The sequence below is a fragment of the Numenius arquata genome, chromosome 8 (genome assembly GCF_964106895.1).
Source record: "Numenius arquata chromosome 8, bNumArq3.hap1.1, whole genome shotgun sequence".
Classification (NCBI taxonomy): domain Eukaryota; kingdom Metazoa; phylum Chordata; class Aves; order Charadriiformes; family Scolopacidae; genus Numenius; species Numenius arquata.
The window spans coordinates 41,743,515-41,764,092 of NC_133583.1; the positions used below are offsets into that span (position 1 = coordinate 41,743,515).

The 20,578-nt window shown below is 36.3% G+C and overlaps 1 protein-coding gene across 1 annotated transcript in view; it reads left to right on the plus strand.

The window, feature by feature from the left end:
- Positions 1–20,578, plus strand: part of DPYD (dihydropyrimidine dehydrogenase) — a 366,613-nt gene that overhangs the window by 41,254 nt on the left and 304,781 nt on the right. Inside the window, 1 exon segment of the mRNA XM_074151782.1 lies at positions 6,165–6,247. Coding sequence (XP_074007883.1) covers positions 6,165–6,247 — 83 coding nt within the window.

Here is a 20,578-nt window from a genome sequence, read left to right on the forward strand (position 1 = left end):
CAAACAATCCTATTACTTGTTCAGATTGTAAGAGTGTTCTTAGATAAAACCCTTTGGCAAATGGCATTGATTTTGTTTAGCTGCTCAATAGGAAGATAGTTTAAGGGGGCTTCCTGCATGGAATACAGCTATTGGTTACTGAATAACTTTAATGAATTGTAGCACCAACATTAGAATAAATGCAATATATGCAAGTCACTTTACCCTATAGCAGATGGGTGCTTAAGTCTGTGAGAGAAGATCAATGGAACCATTTAGCTTTTTGTGTTGTTTCAGTTTAGAAAGACAGTCTGTTCCAAATCAAGAGAGAAGTCTGCTGAGAATATTTAGGTTTCATTGGAATAAAGCACAGTGTTATATAAGTCCACATCAGAAGTAGTAGATGTGCTATTCCAAATTCATAACAATTGTCTATTAGTCTGTTTTTAATATTTGTTCTTTGGCATGTAATCCTGTTTAATTAGATTCTACTCTCTCTGTTGTTTCAAGATTCCATAAACTGGAGTCTTATATACCAGCTGCTAAAGCAGGAGTTACTGTCTAAATGATATTCACAATGAGTATTTGGAAGGTTTACAATTATACCCTTGCTAATAAATTGTGCTATTTTCCCCAACAGTTTTAAGTACTAATCTTCAGAAGGCATTTTAAAATTAGCTAAAATTCTGTCAAGAGATTTACAAAAATTGTTAGCATGAAGATAATTGTCACAGTCTTTGGACTCCATCTCTGATTGTGTGCATAAATCAGAAAATGTCAGCTGTGTTTTCCCTTAATAATTATCCTTGCAGCAATATATTACAGTTTAGATTACTATTATAATGTTACTTTAGGTTTATAAAACACAAGTTCATTATTTCTAAAGTTTTCTGCTGATGAAATAATTCACACTTCCAGAATAACAAGTGATTATTGGTATTAACGTTTTATGTATCAATATGAAGATCAATATGGAACTGAGCATTCTACACTTTTTATACAGTCTCTCGAAGAAGTCAGCTCTTTTATTACAACTTTAATAAAGGAGATCACTTCTACAGTATGGCCAATATTTTCAAAAGAGCTAGCTAAAGTGGTCAGCCTTGTGGCATGTGTGGGACCTGACTTTTTGAGGAATTTTTGGACCAAAATTTTAGACTTTTCTTGCTCAATTTGTACAGGATGTAGACCTGTAGGACAGTAGATTCAACAGGTCCCCAACAGTTTTGGCAATCTGTCATTGGAGTCTACCTCCTTAAAGGTAGCTAATTGAAATATCAGAGGGAGCTACTACATCCTTCAGAATTTGGACCAGGTTGTCTCATTTTAAGCATTCGGAAATCTAGGTACAAATACATTTAATATGCACATTTTAAAATTTAACTGCATAAATGTTAGAAAATTAAGACACAACATACTCTGTAGGAGCCTTTTTCATGGTTTATAAAGGAGAAAACAGGAGAAAAAGGAATTTGTTATAGCATTAGCAGCAATAGTAAATGCAAACCAAACAGGTGAGAGCTGTTCCATCTTTCAATTGCTGTACGTTCCTTATGTTTAATACACAGAGAACATTTGACGGCAAAAATGTGAGATTTACTTTCACAAATGTTTGGAAAACACTCAGGCTTTCTAAGAAAATCATTTAAAACCATGTGGAAGCAATGAATTCCAAGAATTCGTCATTCCTGCTTACCTAAAAACTTCTTTCGCAGAAGACAGACAGTATTTTAACAAAGGCTTTTGATTTGGCAGTGTATCAACTAGGATAAGAGATCTACTCAACTTCAGTGATGCAGGCTGCCTTAGAATAGGTCTTACACTGTTGTCAGATCAAAAGATTTTATTTCTCAACTATCTCAAAATATGTGTAAGACATTATCTGTAATACTAACACTTTTGAACATCTTATGTGAAGTATTTCAGGATAGAGTTAAAGTAGCAGGATATGGCTGAGTGTGATCCCACTCTCGTTTGACTGGATGATAGATTTCAGGTTGATTTCAATGGAAGTGGGGTCACTTCTTTTATCAGTACTGTATTGCAGAATTGGCAAGTTTGAGTTACGGTCTTCTCAAAATTCTGACTTTAAGGCCTGTCATGGCAAAGCAGGCAATAGACAGCTGGTGGTGACACCAGACAATAGATTGCTCTTGGATTCTGAGCTACTTCAGCAAAGTTTTGTATCTGACCCAAGAGGCCAAATCAAGACTTGCTTTTCAAACGAATAAGTCAAAGACGGCTTTTCCGTCTAAGACAAAAACATAAACAAGAAAGCTAAGCTGATGAATGTTTAGAGATGTGTTTTAACAAGTACAACTTCACTTTTGCCAGAATCCTAGGTTTTTATTTAAAACTAGAGTTGTTCTTTATTTATATTCTCCAGCTATGTGAGCTATCTTTTTACTTCAACTAGTGTCAAAGAGTAAGAGACTTCGTAGCTGCTGACTTTCCTCAGACTGTTAGAATACTATTATAAAGTTTGTCATGATGTTATTAATATTATCACTTTTCATGACTGAAAATATGGAATTATGAGCTCATATGGAATTATGAGCTCATAGAAGATACGGAATTATGAGCACATAGTCAATAAGCTTGCAGTTTATTTTATTAACAAGAATAAATTGCAGTAGGAAAAAAAAGTCTTATTTTTGTGGTTATGGAAGGATAAGCTTTTCAGTTCGTTCATTAACCTTTCTTCTTCATCTTCATACATTCATCATTCATCTTTCTCATTTTTGATTAGATGTTCCACCAGTATGTTGTGTCTGATGCCATAGATACTTGTGGATATCCAGTCTACATCTTCCTTTTTAACTAGTTGTCATGTAGTTTTAGTTAAGATATCATATGATAAATAAGCAATTTATTTATATATAAAATCTCTTCCCCACTCTCTTGCTTTTTGGTTCGTTTACAATCCTCAAAGTATTTATGCTAGAATCCTTTAAGAAGCAGTATTTAGACTTTTGTGGTTTTTTGACATGCAATGGTAATTTGACTTATGATGACTATGTCCCTAATCACATCTCTGTACTTATTTTTCCTCCTGAACTTTTTGGAGGTGATATTTAGTTTAGTAACATACAGCACTATAGATTTGCCAACAGCAATAGCATATAGGGTGCTATGTAATTATTGAATCATAGAGTTAAAACTACTAGACCTTATCTGTACCCACAGAAAATCACTCGGCAGCAAGCCACCAAACCCAGTTTTTTTCATTGCTTGTGTTTTTATTTTTTTACTTTAGCTGCTGCTCAAAATGAAACACCTGGGAGTTTAATTGCTCATTATACTTAAGTCTGTGAAGTATTATGGGCCGAAACATACTGCCCTGTGCAAGATGTTTATAGATATTAATCTGTTTGGTCTAGTGCATGGTTTAATAGAATAATAGAATGATCTTAATATTTGCTTCTGATTTAATACTTAAGAATGTAAAGCTCACCCTTGGTCACGGTCTACCAAAGTTTCGTCATTTCCCAGACACATTCTTCAGAGTATTCTCATGCTCACAAATGTAGTGTGTGAGCTGATACTTAACCCATGAAGAAGTGACATCTATACACCTGTAGCTATGCTTGTATTTGGTATTTCAAACATGCTGTTCTCTTTTCTCTGAGAGGATCCAACATAGCGTTTTGGGTGATTGCAGCTCTACCTGGAAAGCAGTGGGTATGATTAGTATTTGCTCACTCTGCTGTTCAGTATGTATGACTAACTGATGACATAGAACTGTGAGGTTATCTTCCTTCAGGAGTTTGCATCTGGCTCAGTTTTTAGTTCATTTTTTTCCTAATGGTGAAATTATTTGGTCTCCAACTGCAGTACCTTGGATGAGAGCTATTTGGCTGAAAGTAGCTTTATATTATAAAGTAGCTCTATATATGTTATCCAGAAACAATTCTCAGAAATGGTAGAAGTAAGTTCATTTTCTTGCCAAATATTTGGTCCAAAATCTATTATTTGAGTCTATAATTTCCCCCCCCTCCCTTTTTTTTTTGTTGTTGTTTGGGGTTATCTATTCATTTTGCATTGGTTTATAGGCGAGATGGAAAATTTTCTTGTAAGGCTACATGATCACAATGTTTTCATTAGGTATGGGCCATCTTTCTTGCCCTTCAGCTAATTAACAAAGAATGGTCTATATAGACAAAGAAGAAATACCAGCTGGACCTACTCTTTTCAGCATTTTGCATGTGGAGAGCATCAGTTATTTTAGCTTGTATGGTATAGAGAAGATTTAGCTGTATTTGATAAAAATCTTGTGTGCTTTGGATCCTCTGTCATTTCTACATGCTTTATACCACAAAGTCAAGAGAAATGAACTGCGTGAGGTTCAGATTTTCTGAACCTGTCCTGAGATGCTGGTGGCACAGGATTGTTAAAACATGGGCTTCCCTCTTTTTGCACTTAGAGCAATATTCCAAATGGTGTTTCCTTTGGTCTGTTTTCCTGGAGGATGAGCGGTTTGGTTTTTGCTTGCACAGATACCTTCAGTTTGGTAGTGATGAATCAGGAGTTCTTTATTAATTAGTATTATCAATTTGGATGTCTTTTGTGTATTTTAAATGACTGACCTGCCTGTATGTGCTTGGAGCTGAAGGTCAGTGTATGCTGATCTAAATAATGGAATACTTCATTGTAGAGCTTCCCTGACTTTGTCGCGTAATCTGTTTGAGTTTTTGAGTAGGATTTTGCCATGCAAAGGACAGCTAATTGTAATATAAACAAAGAAAAAGTATCAGATTAGCTATGGGATAAAATTTACTACTCATACTTAAGATGTGCATCATTTTTTATAAGGACAGAGAGGAAAGATTGCAAAAGTTCCAAATTAGCTTTGTTCATTTCTATGGCTCAGAAATGTATTGTTAAAGTGTTAAAACTTTGTATTAAAAAGTCTATAATCTTATTTAAAAATAATGATAGTTTAAAAGTTAATTGGACAAGCTAAAATGTCTTGTTAGGTCATTTACAAATATCTAATTTCCTTTCCATAATGCTTTTGTAGACTCAAATTGAATGTAAGTATAAAAATAAAGAATCAATGCACAAAAGAAATAACAATAGGTAACTTTTATTGTATTTATTATAACTATCTTTAAGATGTGGACTTGAAAATTAATTCAGATATTAAAAACTGTGAAAGATGTATGACCAAATAATAGTGCACATATTTTCTTTAAAGCTACTGCATAAAGAGCCTGACAATCCTGGCTTCAAGGGTGTTAGCAATATTAACTGTTAGCTTGCAACTTGTTTCTTTTACACCCATATGGCAAATTTATGCCTCCCAGAGGCAAGTTTTGGTATTGGAGAAAGGTGCTGCAGAGAACAGGGGTAACCTAAAAGCCTGCTGTATTGATGAAGCCTCAAGAGGTTATAAAAATCCTATTGATAATGCAGATGATCACAGAATTCTTGTTTGCTGATATTTCACACTCACTTTGCACAGACACAAATTTCTGTTCTCCCCAACATCTTCTGAATCAATTTTACTGCCTTTATGGGAGCAGAAGAAAAGGATCAGCACTCTGGAGCAATTGAACCAGTCAAGCATTTAATAATAGTTAACAGAATATAGCGAAGTTTTATTTCATTTATTGTCACAAAATTGTTGATTTCATATTACTTTTGGAAATACTGGTGAGCTCTAATCTGGAAAAAAACATTAAGTGGTTGAGGTGTCTATAAACAACAAATCTTTTCAGTTTCTGTTATGTTTTAAAAATTAAATTAAATATCACTTGAATATTATTGGTTTGTTCCAAAGCCGCTGTCTGCTTCATTGGGACATAATTTATAACTTTTATTATAATTCTAAAATGCATGTTTAGGTTTCTATTCTTGTCTGTGTGTGTATAGTAGCTTTGTAGTCTTGCATACTGATAAAGGAAAAATTAATTTTTTTTTTTTCAGAGAAGAAAAAAGTAAAAATTCTATACATTATGGAACATTTATAATATGATTTCCATGACAACCATATAATAAGATTCATGTTTACTTTGTTTCTGAGTTCTCAATGTCTTTTTAATGACTCCTCTGTAATTAAAACAGAATGCATAATTTGAGGTTACATAATATAAATCAGTTTTGTTTGCATGATGTTGAATAATTTTAATACAGGCACAATGTACTGTTTAAGAGCCTTACATGGATTTGTCCGTTTGTTGCAGAACTGTGAGAAACTAGAAAATAATTTTGATGACATCAAGCACACGACTCTTAGTGAGCGAGGAGCACTTCGAGAAGCAATGAGGTAAGTCTGGGTCACCATAGCAACAGTCACAGATGTGGTAAAGAAAGAGTCATTCTTCATTATTGGGGGAACAAATGAGTTCATTGCCACCATTCAGCTCTATTCTCTAAGGTATTAATTTGTCAGTGGAGAGGCTTCCCTTGAGGCTGTACTTTGGTTTTGAAGCTGCATAAATGTTAAGCCTGACTGCACAGTAAAAAACGTAAATGTTTAATTTGTTATTTAAAATGCTTAAGGGGTGCCTTGCTTTATATTTATACTAAACTGTGAGTGAATGAAAATATTGTTCATCTAAATTCTGTAAGTGTTAAAGCAATTGTACAATGGTGTTTGAACAAACCTGTGTTTGCTTTTAAATTGGATTTGATTTTTATATATGTAGTTCCTGTGTATTCTGATTTTATCACCAGATTTACATGATTTTAGTTTTGCAAATGGAACATTAAAATCTATCTGGTCCTTCACATATTGTAGAGATGTATACTTTGTTTAATATCCTCATATCATTGCACTTAATACCTACTAAGGGAGGTTAAAATTAGTCAGTACATGTATCACCTTGCACTGTAGAGTATCTGGGTGCAGGACTCCAAAGAAACTTGCCAGCTGTAGTACATGGAAAAGAGAATGATTACTATGCTGAAAGGTGGTGGAATCAAAGACAGATTTTCTAAAGTAACTCACTGAATCATCAGGAAGATGTTAATTATAGTATTATCTGTGGATCAGAAAATTATAGTAACCTGTACTTTTAAAGTTTTTGCAAGTTTGATAGTAAAATGTAATGATGCAAATGTAGTGCTTCATTTCACTTTGCGAATATCGGAGTAACATCTTAGACTTGCACTAGCGCAGTAAAAAGTAAAAACAACAACAAAAAATACCGAGAATCTTCTTGAAAAACTAATTACACCCATTTGCTTTGATTGTGTTCATAATCCCTTTAAATTTATGGATGTGTGTGAATGACTTTATTTGCATGACTGACTATGTTCATGCTGCTTTTGTCTCATGTACGCTGCTATGAGTAAGTGTTTGTGAAGTTACTCTCACTTGAAATGCAACCTGCCTCTTTTGAAGCCTTTCTTACTACCTCCAAGTAACGTTCTTTCCTTTCTGAACATTTAAATTACTAGTGTTGCAAATAACCGTAGAAATAATGGCATTCACATTTCTAATTGTGATTTCTTGCTTTTGCTTGTTTTGCTTCATACAATTAGGGTTTTCTCCCTATATGGTTGGTCATCTGCATACATAAATATTTTGTGTAGTGCCTGTAAATGGAAAGTGATTTAAATAAAGATTTGGGGAACTTTTGGCATATGAAGCTACTTTTAGTATTTTCAACAAATTGGATGTCAAGTTGCTGCTCTCCTGTAACAACGTTCTATGGGTAGGTTTGTGGTGTTTTGCAATACATGACTCAGCAGAGTTAATCTTTTAAAAACTTGGGAGCTGACAGCTCTTTGGTGATAAACACTCGCTAGAAAAGGAAGCTTTGGCATTTCAAAGGTCATGTTTCTGTTACAAGGACTGTGTAGAAGATTCTTATGATTGTATGCTGTGCATACAATAAAAAGCACTTTACTATCTCATAAATTTGTTTTCTGGCTGTCCCTGCTAGTGTACAAGCCATTCTGAGAAATTGCTATTGATTGTGAAGTGTGACAGATATTGTGCAGTGCTGGCATTCTCTTAATTGCAGTCAATATTATATGGTTGACTTTGGTTTTTTTAGTTGTTTTTATGGAGATGAAGAAAATACCTAGTTTAATAAATTAAGACTGTAGTATGGTTTCATAATGTACTTGGGTAACACAGAAAAGGTGTAAAATGTTAATTTAGAGAGGTATGTACACCTACATGCATATATTTTTCTAAATGTTGTAAAAGACACTCGTTAGTTTAGGCTGTACAGTTCTGCTACGTAGTCATCCCATATCCTTGATGGCTGCATTTTTCTGTTTGGATTCCAAGATTATCTGTAGTGTATGTAATTTGAATAGTGCATTTTGCACATTTTGACAGATTAAAGTTCACTTTGCTTTCCCATAACTAGAGTGGACATTGGAGCAGGCGTGGGAGGACACAGATTTTCTGGCCTCAGTATTGTGAGCTACCTGCCTCCTTTTGGTAAGGGAAGCATGTGGAGAGGGTTGCACATTGCACAAAGGCACTAAAATCATGTGGGCATGAAAACAACAACAACAAAAAAATCCTAGTTGGATAGCTAAGCGGATATATGTGGATCTCAGATGAGCTTTAAGTTGAGTGGGCAGTCTGCCCAAATCCTCTCTGATTTCCCAGAGTGGTACTACTGGTCTGCCAGATGAGAGATGCAATGAAGGTTTTTCCCCAGTGCTCCTGTTTGGAACGAGACCTTCCATTTTAACTTTCTCTTTGAGAAAAATGGTCAATTTAATATGGATTTCAGTACATTTCTTGTCTATGAATATCACTGTGCTCTGCATAAACAAACACTAATATCCAAGAAGGGTCTTGTTCTTTTTCCAGCTCTTCAGAAACTGAATGGTATTCAAATTAAGAATTACATGAAAATCATCTTTCTTGTTTATGTATATAGATGTATGCAAAAAAAAAAAAACTTTCTGAAGGGTTTTGAAATGATCATAAAGCATATGAGTTTTCTCTAGTTCTACTTTACATATTATTTTAGAGCTTGAATGAGATAATGAGCTGATAGTAGTTTGCCATTACTCAGTGTATAAAGAGTGGTATTGTAAGAATTTGGTTTACTTATGATTGCACATAAAATCATAAAGCATTCAATTCGGTTAATGTTTTGCTTATTTTGTTAATGTGCTCCAAATGGTTTATTTATTATTATATTTTAATGCAACTGCAAAGCTTAAGTAAACAATAAAAATACATTTGTTTTTTGAATTGGAGTTTATAAACAGGCAGACTATTGCTTTACATACCTTGGATGTGTATATGATAATTTAATTGGCTATTTTATGTAGTAACTGGGCAGAAAAATAGCATCGATATGTACCTATAATGTCAGGTTGCATAAACAAGAGCATTAAGCTTTTGATAAACAGGGCTCAATTTGTTCATAATATATAATCACTGTAAAAAATATGAATCCTGATCCTCAGTAAAGCTTCATCTAGAAATTTAAAGGAGGTAGCATAACTAACTCTATGCTGACCGTGGTAGTCTTCATAGGTGGAAAACCAGAATGTGGACTGCTGCAGTAACCATTCTGCTGGGAAAATAGGGTAAAGTAGCCTTGAGGAGTCTTAAAAATAAAAAAACACATGAAAATCCTTCCTAACTATGAAGTAACTTTTAGTAGACATGTGGAAGAAATTCGTACCCAATTATTAATATCAATTTAGAAGAGGATAAGGTTTAGGTAGTTAATGGGTTTAACAAGGTGAAGGACAAATTTTAGAAAGCAACAGACATCAGCTGGCAGGAGGGGAAATTTTTTTCCCCTGAATCCGTTCACAAACTGTGTACAGGCATCTATTGTTGCTGTCAAGAGAGAATCACGCACTCACTGAAGTTAGGAGGGACTGTTGGAGATGATCAAGACCAGTGGTGTCCAAACTTTTTTGATTGTGCACCAGCAAAATGTTTTTGAGCACGCACCCCCAATATGTGTATGTTTATTTCTTTATAATTTATATACATGTACCACTGTACTAATGTATTATGTGTGTTATAAAACACACACAAGAATAGAAATTAAAAAAGGGTGAGATAAAGATGAAATAGACACTAATTTTTAAAATTATTTTATTTATTAATGGTACAAAAAATATTTTCTTCCCACATCCGAGTGGATTGTCTTGTGCACAATACACTTTGGAGATCATGGATCTAGAGCAGCTTTCCTGCTCAGAGCAGGGTCAAGTAGAGGCAGGTTGCTATGGGCTGTGTCCAGCCAGGTTTTACGTATCTCCAAGGATGGAGACTCCACTATCTCTCTGGGCAAACATCCTCACAATAAACATCAAAACCCAAACAAAAAACTCCAACACCACCTCTCCGCCCCCCTCCCCCTTTTTTTTTTTTTTTTAAACTGGTATTCCTTGGGTTTCAGCTTGTGCCTGTTATTTCTTGCCCTTTCACTAAGCGCCACTAAGAAGAGTCTGGCTCTGGTGTTTTTATACCCTATCATCAGGTATTTATACATGTCGGTAAGATCCCTGCCTTGAGCTTTCTCTGCTTGAGGCTAGACATCCCCAGCTCTCTCTGCCTCTCCTCGGGTGACAGACGCTCCAGTTCCTTAATCCCTGCAGTGGCCCTTGGCTGGACTCACTCCGGTATGTCCATGTCTTTCTTGTTCTGGAGAGCCCAGCACAGGATTCAGCACTCCAGGTGTGTCTCACCAGTGCTGGGCAGCAGAGAAGGATCTCCTCCCTCGATCTACTGGTGATGCTTTACCTAACACAGCCCAGGATGCTGCTGGCCTTTGCTGCAAAGGCTGGCTCATGTTCAGCTTGTGCTCCAGGACCTCCAGGGCCTTTTCTGCAAAGCTGCTTTCCAGCTGGTTGGCTCCAGCCTGTACTGGTGTACTGGTGCCCAGGGTGGTTCCTTTCTGGGGGTGGGATCTCACCTTTGATTTTTTTTGTTTTTTAAACTTCATGAGGTTTCTGTAGGCCCATTCCTCCAGCCTCTGTACCACAGCCCAACCCTTTGGAGTATCAGCCACTCCAGTAGATGACAGATTGCTTTTGAACACTCTACTAGTAATATGCTCTAGGCCTATGTCTAGTGTAGATTTCGTGAACCTGGTGTCAGACAAATGAAGCCATAATTTTTAACATCTGAATCTGATGTTGCAGTTGTTTACTTACCAATGGAGTTGGTAAGCCACCACGGTGGCTTAGGGCAGTGAGCAATCAGATAATAAGTCTGTTGAGATGTTAATACATGAATGGGTCCTACTTGTAGGTGAATATGTGTAAGGTGTATCTTGTGAAGATTGACTGAGTTAGTATGTGTGAAAGCTTAGCAAGTGAAAATTAAAGCTGACTATTGTTGTGTAGACTTCTTGTTAATAAAGAAAGATTTAAACATACTTCTTTGTACTTTGAAGTGGGAGAGGAGAGAGAAGGTTTGCTTCTCTGGATCAGTATAAAAAGACACCAAAGTTCATTTTGAATTTTCTTTTGCATTCGTATTTGCATATGGTTTTGGATAATGTGAACATGGGAGTGAAGCTTCAACTGTGATTTTCAATTTGTCATTAACAGTTTCTGTTAATGACAATACTCACTGTTGTCTTGACAACTGTATAAGCTGGGGTTAGTAACAATCAAGCTTATTTTAATACAGTCTAGACTCTTGTGTGTATTTGACAAATAATCTCTATGGCTGGGCAAGACTCAAGAAAATTGCACTGTAAGAAGTTCCACAATTTCAGGAGTGTTCATTAGTTTGCAGAGTAGGGATTTAAAAACGTGAATAAAGCAAGTCTGCAGCACGAACTACAAAATATCTAGTACCAACTTGTTAGGGCTCTGGCCTGAGATGTGGCAAATACAGGTTGATATTCTAGTTCTGAGTCAGGCAACATGATTTTTACAGTTTAAAAAGCCACATCATGGAGCTGCAGAGTTACAGAAATGCAGGCATGAAATATAAGGAAAATGAGAACAATGAAAAATGTCACATTAAAAGTATGCCTGCTTTCCTGTATTGTTGTTAAGCTGTTCTGAGAGATGGGACCAATCTCAGGTAAGTTGAAAAGGAAGGTGAATGAGGAGGAGTAAAGATAGTTGTTTCTGGGTTCCTGACTCAGGTCTCAAAGATCATTTATTCAGAGAAATCCTTCATGTTTTTGGGAGGTGGAAGCCTTTGGAGTGAATTCCAGTGATCCAAAGTAGCCACTAGCCTTGTGATTAGTGTGCTTATTTGGGACTGAAGGAAGTAAGTTCAAATTTCTCTTCCACCTTCTTCTATTTTCACATTCTCTCCGGTGCAACCATTTGAATGCTGCTTGGGGCATGTTTTTAGGGGAGAAACAAGTTATTGTTTATGTATTTAACAAAAATATTGTGCTACTTCCAAAGTGCAACAACACTGTGCCGCCTTGGGTGACCAGCACGTATTCCTCTGCTGTATCTCATCAACAACAACTGAACATGCCCCTGCCCCAGAGGACATACTAATTTGGTAAACCACTAATATATAGGCTTATTCATTTAGACCTTTATTTGGACTACATTTGGCATAGAGATGTTCCTTTAAGAAAAATTAACTGCAGAGATGTTCTCAGACTGAAAAAAAACCAACTCACAAAACTGTGGAATTTAGGGAATAGACCATGCTCCCCTTAGAATTTCTTTTCTAGATATATATCTTGACAATGTTATACATTTACCATGTTATTAGTACATATGGAAATAAACAGGTGCTGCAGAATGCTAGTGGTGCTTGATACATTTGCTGTTGCATTGGGAATACATGCAGAATATTAGAAGTATTTCCATATGAATTTAAATTTGAGTGCCGTTTTGAAACTGAACTTCACTATTATCCTTAGTGTACATTACAGATTAAGCAGATTGGTCAATGCAAGTGATGTTGACAAACATTGGTGGTGTATCTTCACAGTGCAAGTCAGCCCTGTATAAGGATATCTACAACTGACCAAGCTGCGTAGGTGCTAGAAGCTGTTTAGTGGCATTAACAAGGTTCTGTGTTCATGCAATTTTACCTTGTTCTTTGTTGGCTAATTAACTCCTGAGTCACCCACTAGCCACCCTTTGGGGGCCTAGCACTATGCCGGGGATGCATTGCTTAGATCTTGCTATGATAGAATAATTTCTGTCTATAGGCAGACACTGTGCAGAGCTGTAACAGCAGGCACGTATAGGAACCTGTGACATTAATGTAATTATTTTTGTGATAGTTATTAGAACTTGCATTGTCTTTCTGCATCATTTACATGAAGAATCAAAGTACTTCATATTTCATTTCGCAAATAAAAAAATAAGGTTCTGACACGACAAGTCGATTGTTTAAAGTCACAGGTATAACTCACTGAAGATCTTGTGGAGCTAGCGATAATGTTCAATTTCTGTGCTTTAGAATATAATTGCATTGCTTTATATATTTTTAAAATATAAATAAAACTATGAAGTGTGAACTATAAAGTATTGAGCTTCATTGTGAGATAGGCTGTTCTGTTCGCTATCAGTTTCACAATACCTGGACCAGAAATTTTGATTCGGAATTACATTTCTAAGTTTATTTCAGCTGATCGTTGCACATGCATTGTTCAAAATCCTGTATGTAATTTATCATTCATAATTTATGAATTGAAATTTATGTTTGATCTGATTACATAGAAGATAGGCTTTTTTCTTTAGCTATTACAGGGGGGAGGATCAAGATAAGTTAGATTGTTTTCTTTGAATGTTCTTTTAGTCATGTTGCTAGCATAAACTAACAAATGCAACTTTAGTTGACTTAAAGTTGTGCATTGATTACGTTCATTACTGGCAGATGTAAAAGGATGTTGAATTTTTTTGCGATTCCAATTGGCAATGTAGGTTCGCAGTTACTTTACGTCAGAGGACTGAATTATGCCTTGTATAAACAATACGTGGATCTAGAACTTTTCATTTGTTAGCATGTTGGAACTTTGCATTGTTAGCAAAATAGCAAGCAATATAGTAAAACAGCAAAATAACAAATAATATTAATGGTTTTAGAAACTGCATTACAATTACTACTTTTGTTGATAGTATGCTTTATGCAAGATCTTATGTTAAGACTTTTGGTAAAATCTTGCATATTTTTCATATTCTTTCTTGTATGTATTGCAGTGACTGAATGATGCTTCAGGTCTGTTTTGTGTATGGTAAACACATCATTGCTGTAGTCATGTGTACCATTCCCCAAAAAATATTTCAGAGAGGAGAAAACAAAACCCACTTTTCTGTCACTTCAAGGAAGGGGAGCCTGTTTCTGCTTTTGAACCATTTAGTTTTATGTTTTAAAGAAAAAAATTGGAAGTCAAAATTTTGCTTTTTAGTGAACTGCAGGAGATGTTGTCTGATGTTGGTGGTGAAAGAGATTTTGAAAACCACAGTGGCAGATGGCTTACCACAAAGACTCCAAAGATGGCATGCAGTGGGTGCAGTGTTGTACCTTTCAGTGACTAATAGCCACTTATCTGCAAACTGTTAGAGTAGAAAATTGCACTACAGAACCTTGAGTTCACTCTATGGGGTTCACATTTGTTACTTTTTAAAATGCAAGGGTTTGAAATATTTCTGAAGCTTGTTCTTTGCTACCAATTAACAGTCAGGAAAAAATGCTCTGGATTCCTACATACGACATACGTAATATGGACTACCAGGCTTATGAATAGTTGGTTAGTTTCATCAGCCAATACACTTTGAAAAAGGTTTTGGTTTGTTAAATAAAAACTTTAAAAAAAAAGAAAAGTTTGGAGATGGGTGAAGAAAATTTGCTGGTGGTCTTGCCATGAGCCATGGCTTTCTATAGATTATTGATATTTGATTTATTTTTTTTTATTTATTGAGGGCTTTAGATGGTTTAGTTGGAAGGTGGCTTATATCATTTTAGACCATAACAAAAATCTGGGACGTACACAGAGGTTGGGTGTGTTACAGCTTTGGCAAAGGTGTCAGATATTTTAGTTCAAGCTGTTGAAGCTCATGCTGTTTTATTTGTAAATCATGAATTTAATCTCTACCGTAGCCAGCCTATTGAGAGTACCACATTCCACATGAATTCAAGAAAACCCATTTCCTACAGTAGCTTCTGTTTTGTGTACAGTCAGAAACCATTTTGTCTTTACAAATGTTATTTTAAATATATCTGCACTTTTTTATTTTCAGACATTTACTGTAGTTCTCAAAAGCCTCAAAAAGTGTAATCTTTTTCCCTCCTTTGTGGTGTCCTTTGAAGTCAACGCCATGGGCGTCTCTGAGTCCATTCTCCTTGGAGTTCAGGATATGAAGCAAAGCTAGGGGATTGAGGACAAAATATAGTCTTCATTCAAAACTGCTTTATTAGCTAGTGTGTGTCTTTGCCTTGTATGTTCGTTGTGGCCAGATCATCATTACCTTTTCTGATTAAGGTGTGTTTAGAACCCTTTAGTTATAATGAATATTAGTAGCTACACTTGGTTTTTTTGCTACTTCTCAAGAGTCCTAAATTTGTATTATGCGGACTCTTCTGGGTCTGGATGTAAGAGCAAACATGCGTTTTCCTAGAAATGTTTGTATATTCGGGTGTTTCAGAGAATAAACTGTGGGTCCAAATGTGCCTTAACTTCCATCAAAATTAATCTGCCCTTCCCCTGTAGACTTCTGATTTTAAATCCCGTTTATTTACTTGGGGCTATTTAGGAGAGCAAGACAAGATGATTTAAGTTTAATGTTCTGATGGAATCAACCTGATTATTGAAAATAAGGCTATAATGTGTATTGAATTTTTTCAATAAATTAGTTGTTGAAAAGATAAAGTAGCATCAGTACCACACATTTAGCTATTTGGCTACAAAATTTTGCAGAAACAATTTTCCATCCTCATCTCTAAGGAACACAGATACTTTACAGGAGAATCTCTTATTGGAACTTGCTGTTGAAAAGTTGGTGGGCAGCCAGTTAAACCCAAGACCATTTCAGGTCTTTCAGAATACAACCCAGAGACTTTCACCAATAGTGCCTAAGGCAAAGGTACTAAAATTTAGCACCCCTAGGAGTGAGGAATGTTAAGGTTTCAGGCAACAATTTGTACAAAGGAAGCCGCTTACAGAGCGAGACAAACACAAGAGGTGTCCTGGAAAATCAAGGAACAAACTAAGTATTCTTGGGCAGCATTTCCTGCTGGCTTGAATGCCCAGTACTGCTTGTCTAGGATGCGCTTTGTAACATTCAGAGAATATTGGCAGTGACAAGATTCTTTGTTGAGCAGGCGTTTGCAGTAGGTTTCAATTTGTATGTATTTAGCTTGTTCAAGCGATCTGGAACACTTACTTCTGGTTTGGTCCAATACCGAACTTCAAGGTTGGTTTTTTTCAGAAAGAAAAAATAAAAAGACATTTTCTTCTGTAAAATAAACCCCGAACAGTTCTAAATATCACTATAGTATTTGAACCCATTCAAATGAGTTCTAATAACGGATCTGTGTGTGGAACAGAATTTAATGGAAAGAATTATAATGTGATTTTTATCAGAATACTTACAAAAGACATTGATTTACTATCTGACGCCATTACAATACAACAATCTTTTAAAATTGGTAAGTTTTTGTATAATGTTTTTAAACAGTACTGCTACTTTTTACTACTATTTATTAATAGTATTGAGTATTCCTACTATTACTGTACTTTAAAAAATAGTGATTACTATTACTATATTTAATGTTTTATTTAATAAATAATTACTAATACTATGTTTGTAAGTACTATAACTTTTATTACTGCTATTCAGTAGTACTGTTTAATGGTACTGATTTTTCCACATTTGTCAGTATTAATTAGTATTAACCAAGCACTTGCTTTGCATTTGGTAAAGTATAAAAGAAAAAAAGGAAGATGGTTTTTGTCAGTATTTGCCCAAAAGGGCAAGAAAATACTTACATTTTGAGGAGTATTTTTATTGTAGAAAAATACATATTTATAAAATAATTTCCCACATTTTCTTTTTTCTCCTACCTGGCATTTCTTCCTGTTGGAGCACATAGGGGCTTCCTCAGCGGTCCTTCCTGCTTATCTGTGTTTTTTCTAGTGAACAGGAAATGCACTTGAGCATGTGTAAAACAGTTGCTGTTCCCAGGGTCCTACAGCGTCTTGCTTGGCTCAGGGCTGGCTGTTAGATGTTGGGCTGGGCCTCACAGTGTCGACACCTCCCTCTTCCCATTGCAAATTTACTTGCTGTTGGCGGTGTTAATCCTCTTCTGTCCTGAAGTGTATTCTCTTGTGATTTCTTCTCAGATAAAATAATTAATTGAGGTGGGAATTGTTCTCCCTATAATTAAAGAGCTATACAGGGATGTTTAAAAATACCTAAATGGGAATTGTTCTATATTTAAGAGAGATTCTGGCTCCACTGAGTGTTTTCCACTAAAGAGAGCTAGAGAGCTGTGACTGCATGGCTAAGCCTGAGCACAGGTAGCCATGTGGCTGCAGTAGGCAAAACAGGGGGCTTTTTTTTTTGGGGGGGGGGCGGCGGTGGGAGGGCAGGTAGATATAGACAAACTTAAATGGCTCCTATGTAGAGTCATACATTTAGTCATGGCCTACCTGTGGGGTGCCTCTCTCTCGTCCTTACTGACTCAGTCGGTATTTGTGCAAAGCCAGAGGGGCAGTCCGTGCCCAGGCAGGGGGATGCACTGCTGCTGCTGCCAGTCCTGCTTGTGGCAGGTGGGAACTTCTGAGCTGTCTTTAAGACAGACAGCACAGACAGCCCTGATGGAGAAGCTACAGGGACATGGATGTCCTCAAGACTACAGGACTAGGTTAGAGGTAGGCTGAAATAAACACTACCTGCACTTCAGGAAGGGTTATGTTGTGTCTTGATGCCATCTGTTTTGCTGTAGAGACTCCCTACTGCTGGGCAACACTGCTTGCTCATATGGATATAGTCATTCTAGAGTATCTTCTGCTATTAGAGATGTAGCCATTCTAGGGATAAATTCTTCTGTGGCCAAAATCGTAGAGAAGGGCTGGTTAATACCTCAGGAGAGGGGAGAGGACCACTGTTCATCCAGTTGCAGATGAAATCCCTGATTTTCTTTTTCTGATACAGGAAGATATTTAACCAGCAAGGACTATACAGCGTAAATATTTTGTTCTCTTTCCTAATTAGATTTGTTTCAGTAAGCGTAAAACTATCTCCTTGTGCTCCCTGCTTCTGTGATCAATTTTTATTCTTTTATTCTACTTGGGTACACTGGGTGAGTGAAGACTTACCACTACATTGAAAAGGCATGAGTAATCTTTTGCTTTTGGCGTTGCTAAACATTTGATCTCCTTCTAGTATAACAATGTTATAAAATATAAAATTTATTTTGTCTTAAAACCACAACTGCAAACAGAGCTTTGAAATGCAACTTCTCTTAATATTTTCTCTTCTATCACACTCATTTAATTCTTGATATAAGACAAAAATTCATTGCTCTTGTGCCGAGAGCGTGAAGCCACAAGTTGATAATGGGAACTCGATGTTTGCAATATAAAGTGTTGTTCCTGTAGTGTGGTCCAATTACACAATAGTAAAGCAGGGATGTAACACAGCAATGCTGCTTTCCTATTTGTTTCAGTAAGTTTAGCACAGCGGGAAATGTGGCATTCTTCCAAGGTAATGTGTCAAGCTTACAGTTGGCTGGAAGTGCAATGGAAATTATTCTAAGATTTCGCATGCTGGCTAATAACCCTCGCTGAATGTATGTGACAATTGTCTTATGAAATGTATTTGATCTGATTTCATTGCAAAGGTTTTATATCTTAATTTTGAGACATTATGGTATTCTAGATGTATTTGAATAAGCTTCTCAGTAGATGCTACGTTTATGCCATCGTAGTTTTGGTAATCAGATATTTCTGTATGGTTAGAGATCATGTACACTCTTTTTCCAAGACCCTGCTGAATCTTACGAAGTCAGAAAGAGCTACTCCATCAATTTGGTTAAATAATGTAAATTTTCCCCCTCTAAAAAGTCCTATTTTTTTGAGGAAAAATATATCTAAAATGAAAATGTACGTATAACATCAACAGACTGTCTCATTTCTTTTTTGAAGCCCAGAGAGCTAGTAATGTATCAGCAATTTGGCAGCTGGGAGAAACCAGAGATAGCAAGGCATCTTTTTTGGTAGTGACTTTGCTACTGAGACCTGGGGAGTTGGGTAGGAATGTCTTAGAATTTTTGCAGTTACTCTCATTTTCAACTAATTTTCATATTGCTTTAAAGCCATTCCCCAAGTCAGTAGACATCCCTATTGTACTGTGGCAGTCAACTCACCACAACTTTCTTGAAGATATATTAATGTTCTTGACAATTTCGAAGAGGTCTCCACAAAATATATACACTTAAAATAGCATGGAAGTGGCTTTATAAACTGCTCCATGGTATATTTCAGCATGTTTCAAATGTAATGAGGAACAGCCACCACTTATGAAGTATTAGCAAATAGTTCACAATTAAGGAGTTAACCTTCAGCCTCGTTAGTAGTCTCAGTTACAGAGGTTACCAGTGCATGCTAAAAAAATGTTGGGATTTCTTCTTGTGAACCCCAGATAGCTCAGAGGACTTCAGTTAGTTTCAAGCAGGTTATTGAATGCTATCATAGGTTAAAATACCAGCTGTACTGCACCTGATTTGATTTAATTACTATAAAGGTAAAATTCCCCATCTCATGCATATTTTTTTTTTTAACTCCGCTACTCATTTTTAAACCAGCCTTCTAAAAAGAGTATCTGACACTTCTTGGTCACAGACGTTTTCTCTGTGGTAGCAAGTTTGGGCTCACAGTAAAAACAGTAATTGCTACTAGCGTCTAAAGCTTTCCAAAGATCTTTAGTTACATGCATACATACACCTCTCTTGAAGCATTTCTGAATGCCTTTGGCAGCATTGATCCAGCAAATGGAAGGTTGTTTGTCAGTGGCAGCATTTGTCGTTCCAGGAGGCGTGTTTGTTCCAACTGATTGGAGTTGTTTCAGCACTGACACCTGAAGAGTGTATAAAAGAAAATAGAGAGCAGAGGAGATGCACAGGGGTTAAAAAGCCAGCCTTAGGCTTGGCCGATGCTCCTTCAGGCAGAAGTAGTGTCAGGTGTCTGGAAAAAAAAAAAAGACCACTGACGTAGCTGAGCATCAATGCACTGCACTGGTCCAGCAAGGGAAAGATAACTGCAGACAGTTATTAATGGAACTGAAAAAGGGGATCAATCAGTACTGATATCCCTTAGTAATTCCTACCAGCATCAAGAGCACCAGCAAATTCTCCATGTAGTTAATATAGTGAGCTTGCTGACTGCAAATGTGTGTTGTCTGCATTGAAGGGTCCTTGTGCATCAGAATTGGCTCACACAGTGGGGAGTGGAAGGAGAGCGAGTGTTGAGGGGATGAGGGTACGTGCCGATTTGGCAAAGAGTATAGGTTGAATTCCTGAGCTGATAGTGGTGATGATCAGGGTGCCTTTCCAATGAATAATTGAGTATAGGGCGGTCAAATATTTCCTCTCAGCAGTCACATAATTTGGTATAGTATGTGCTAATATTTAGTGAAGAATTTGACTGTCCAAGCTGGCTTTAGACTCCTACAGCTGCTTTCAGAGCCCTGAAAACTCTATGTTGGATTGGAAAAAAAA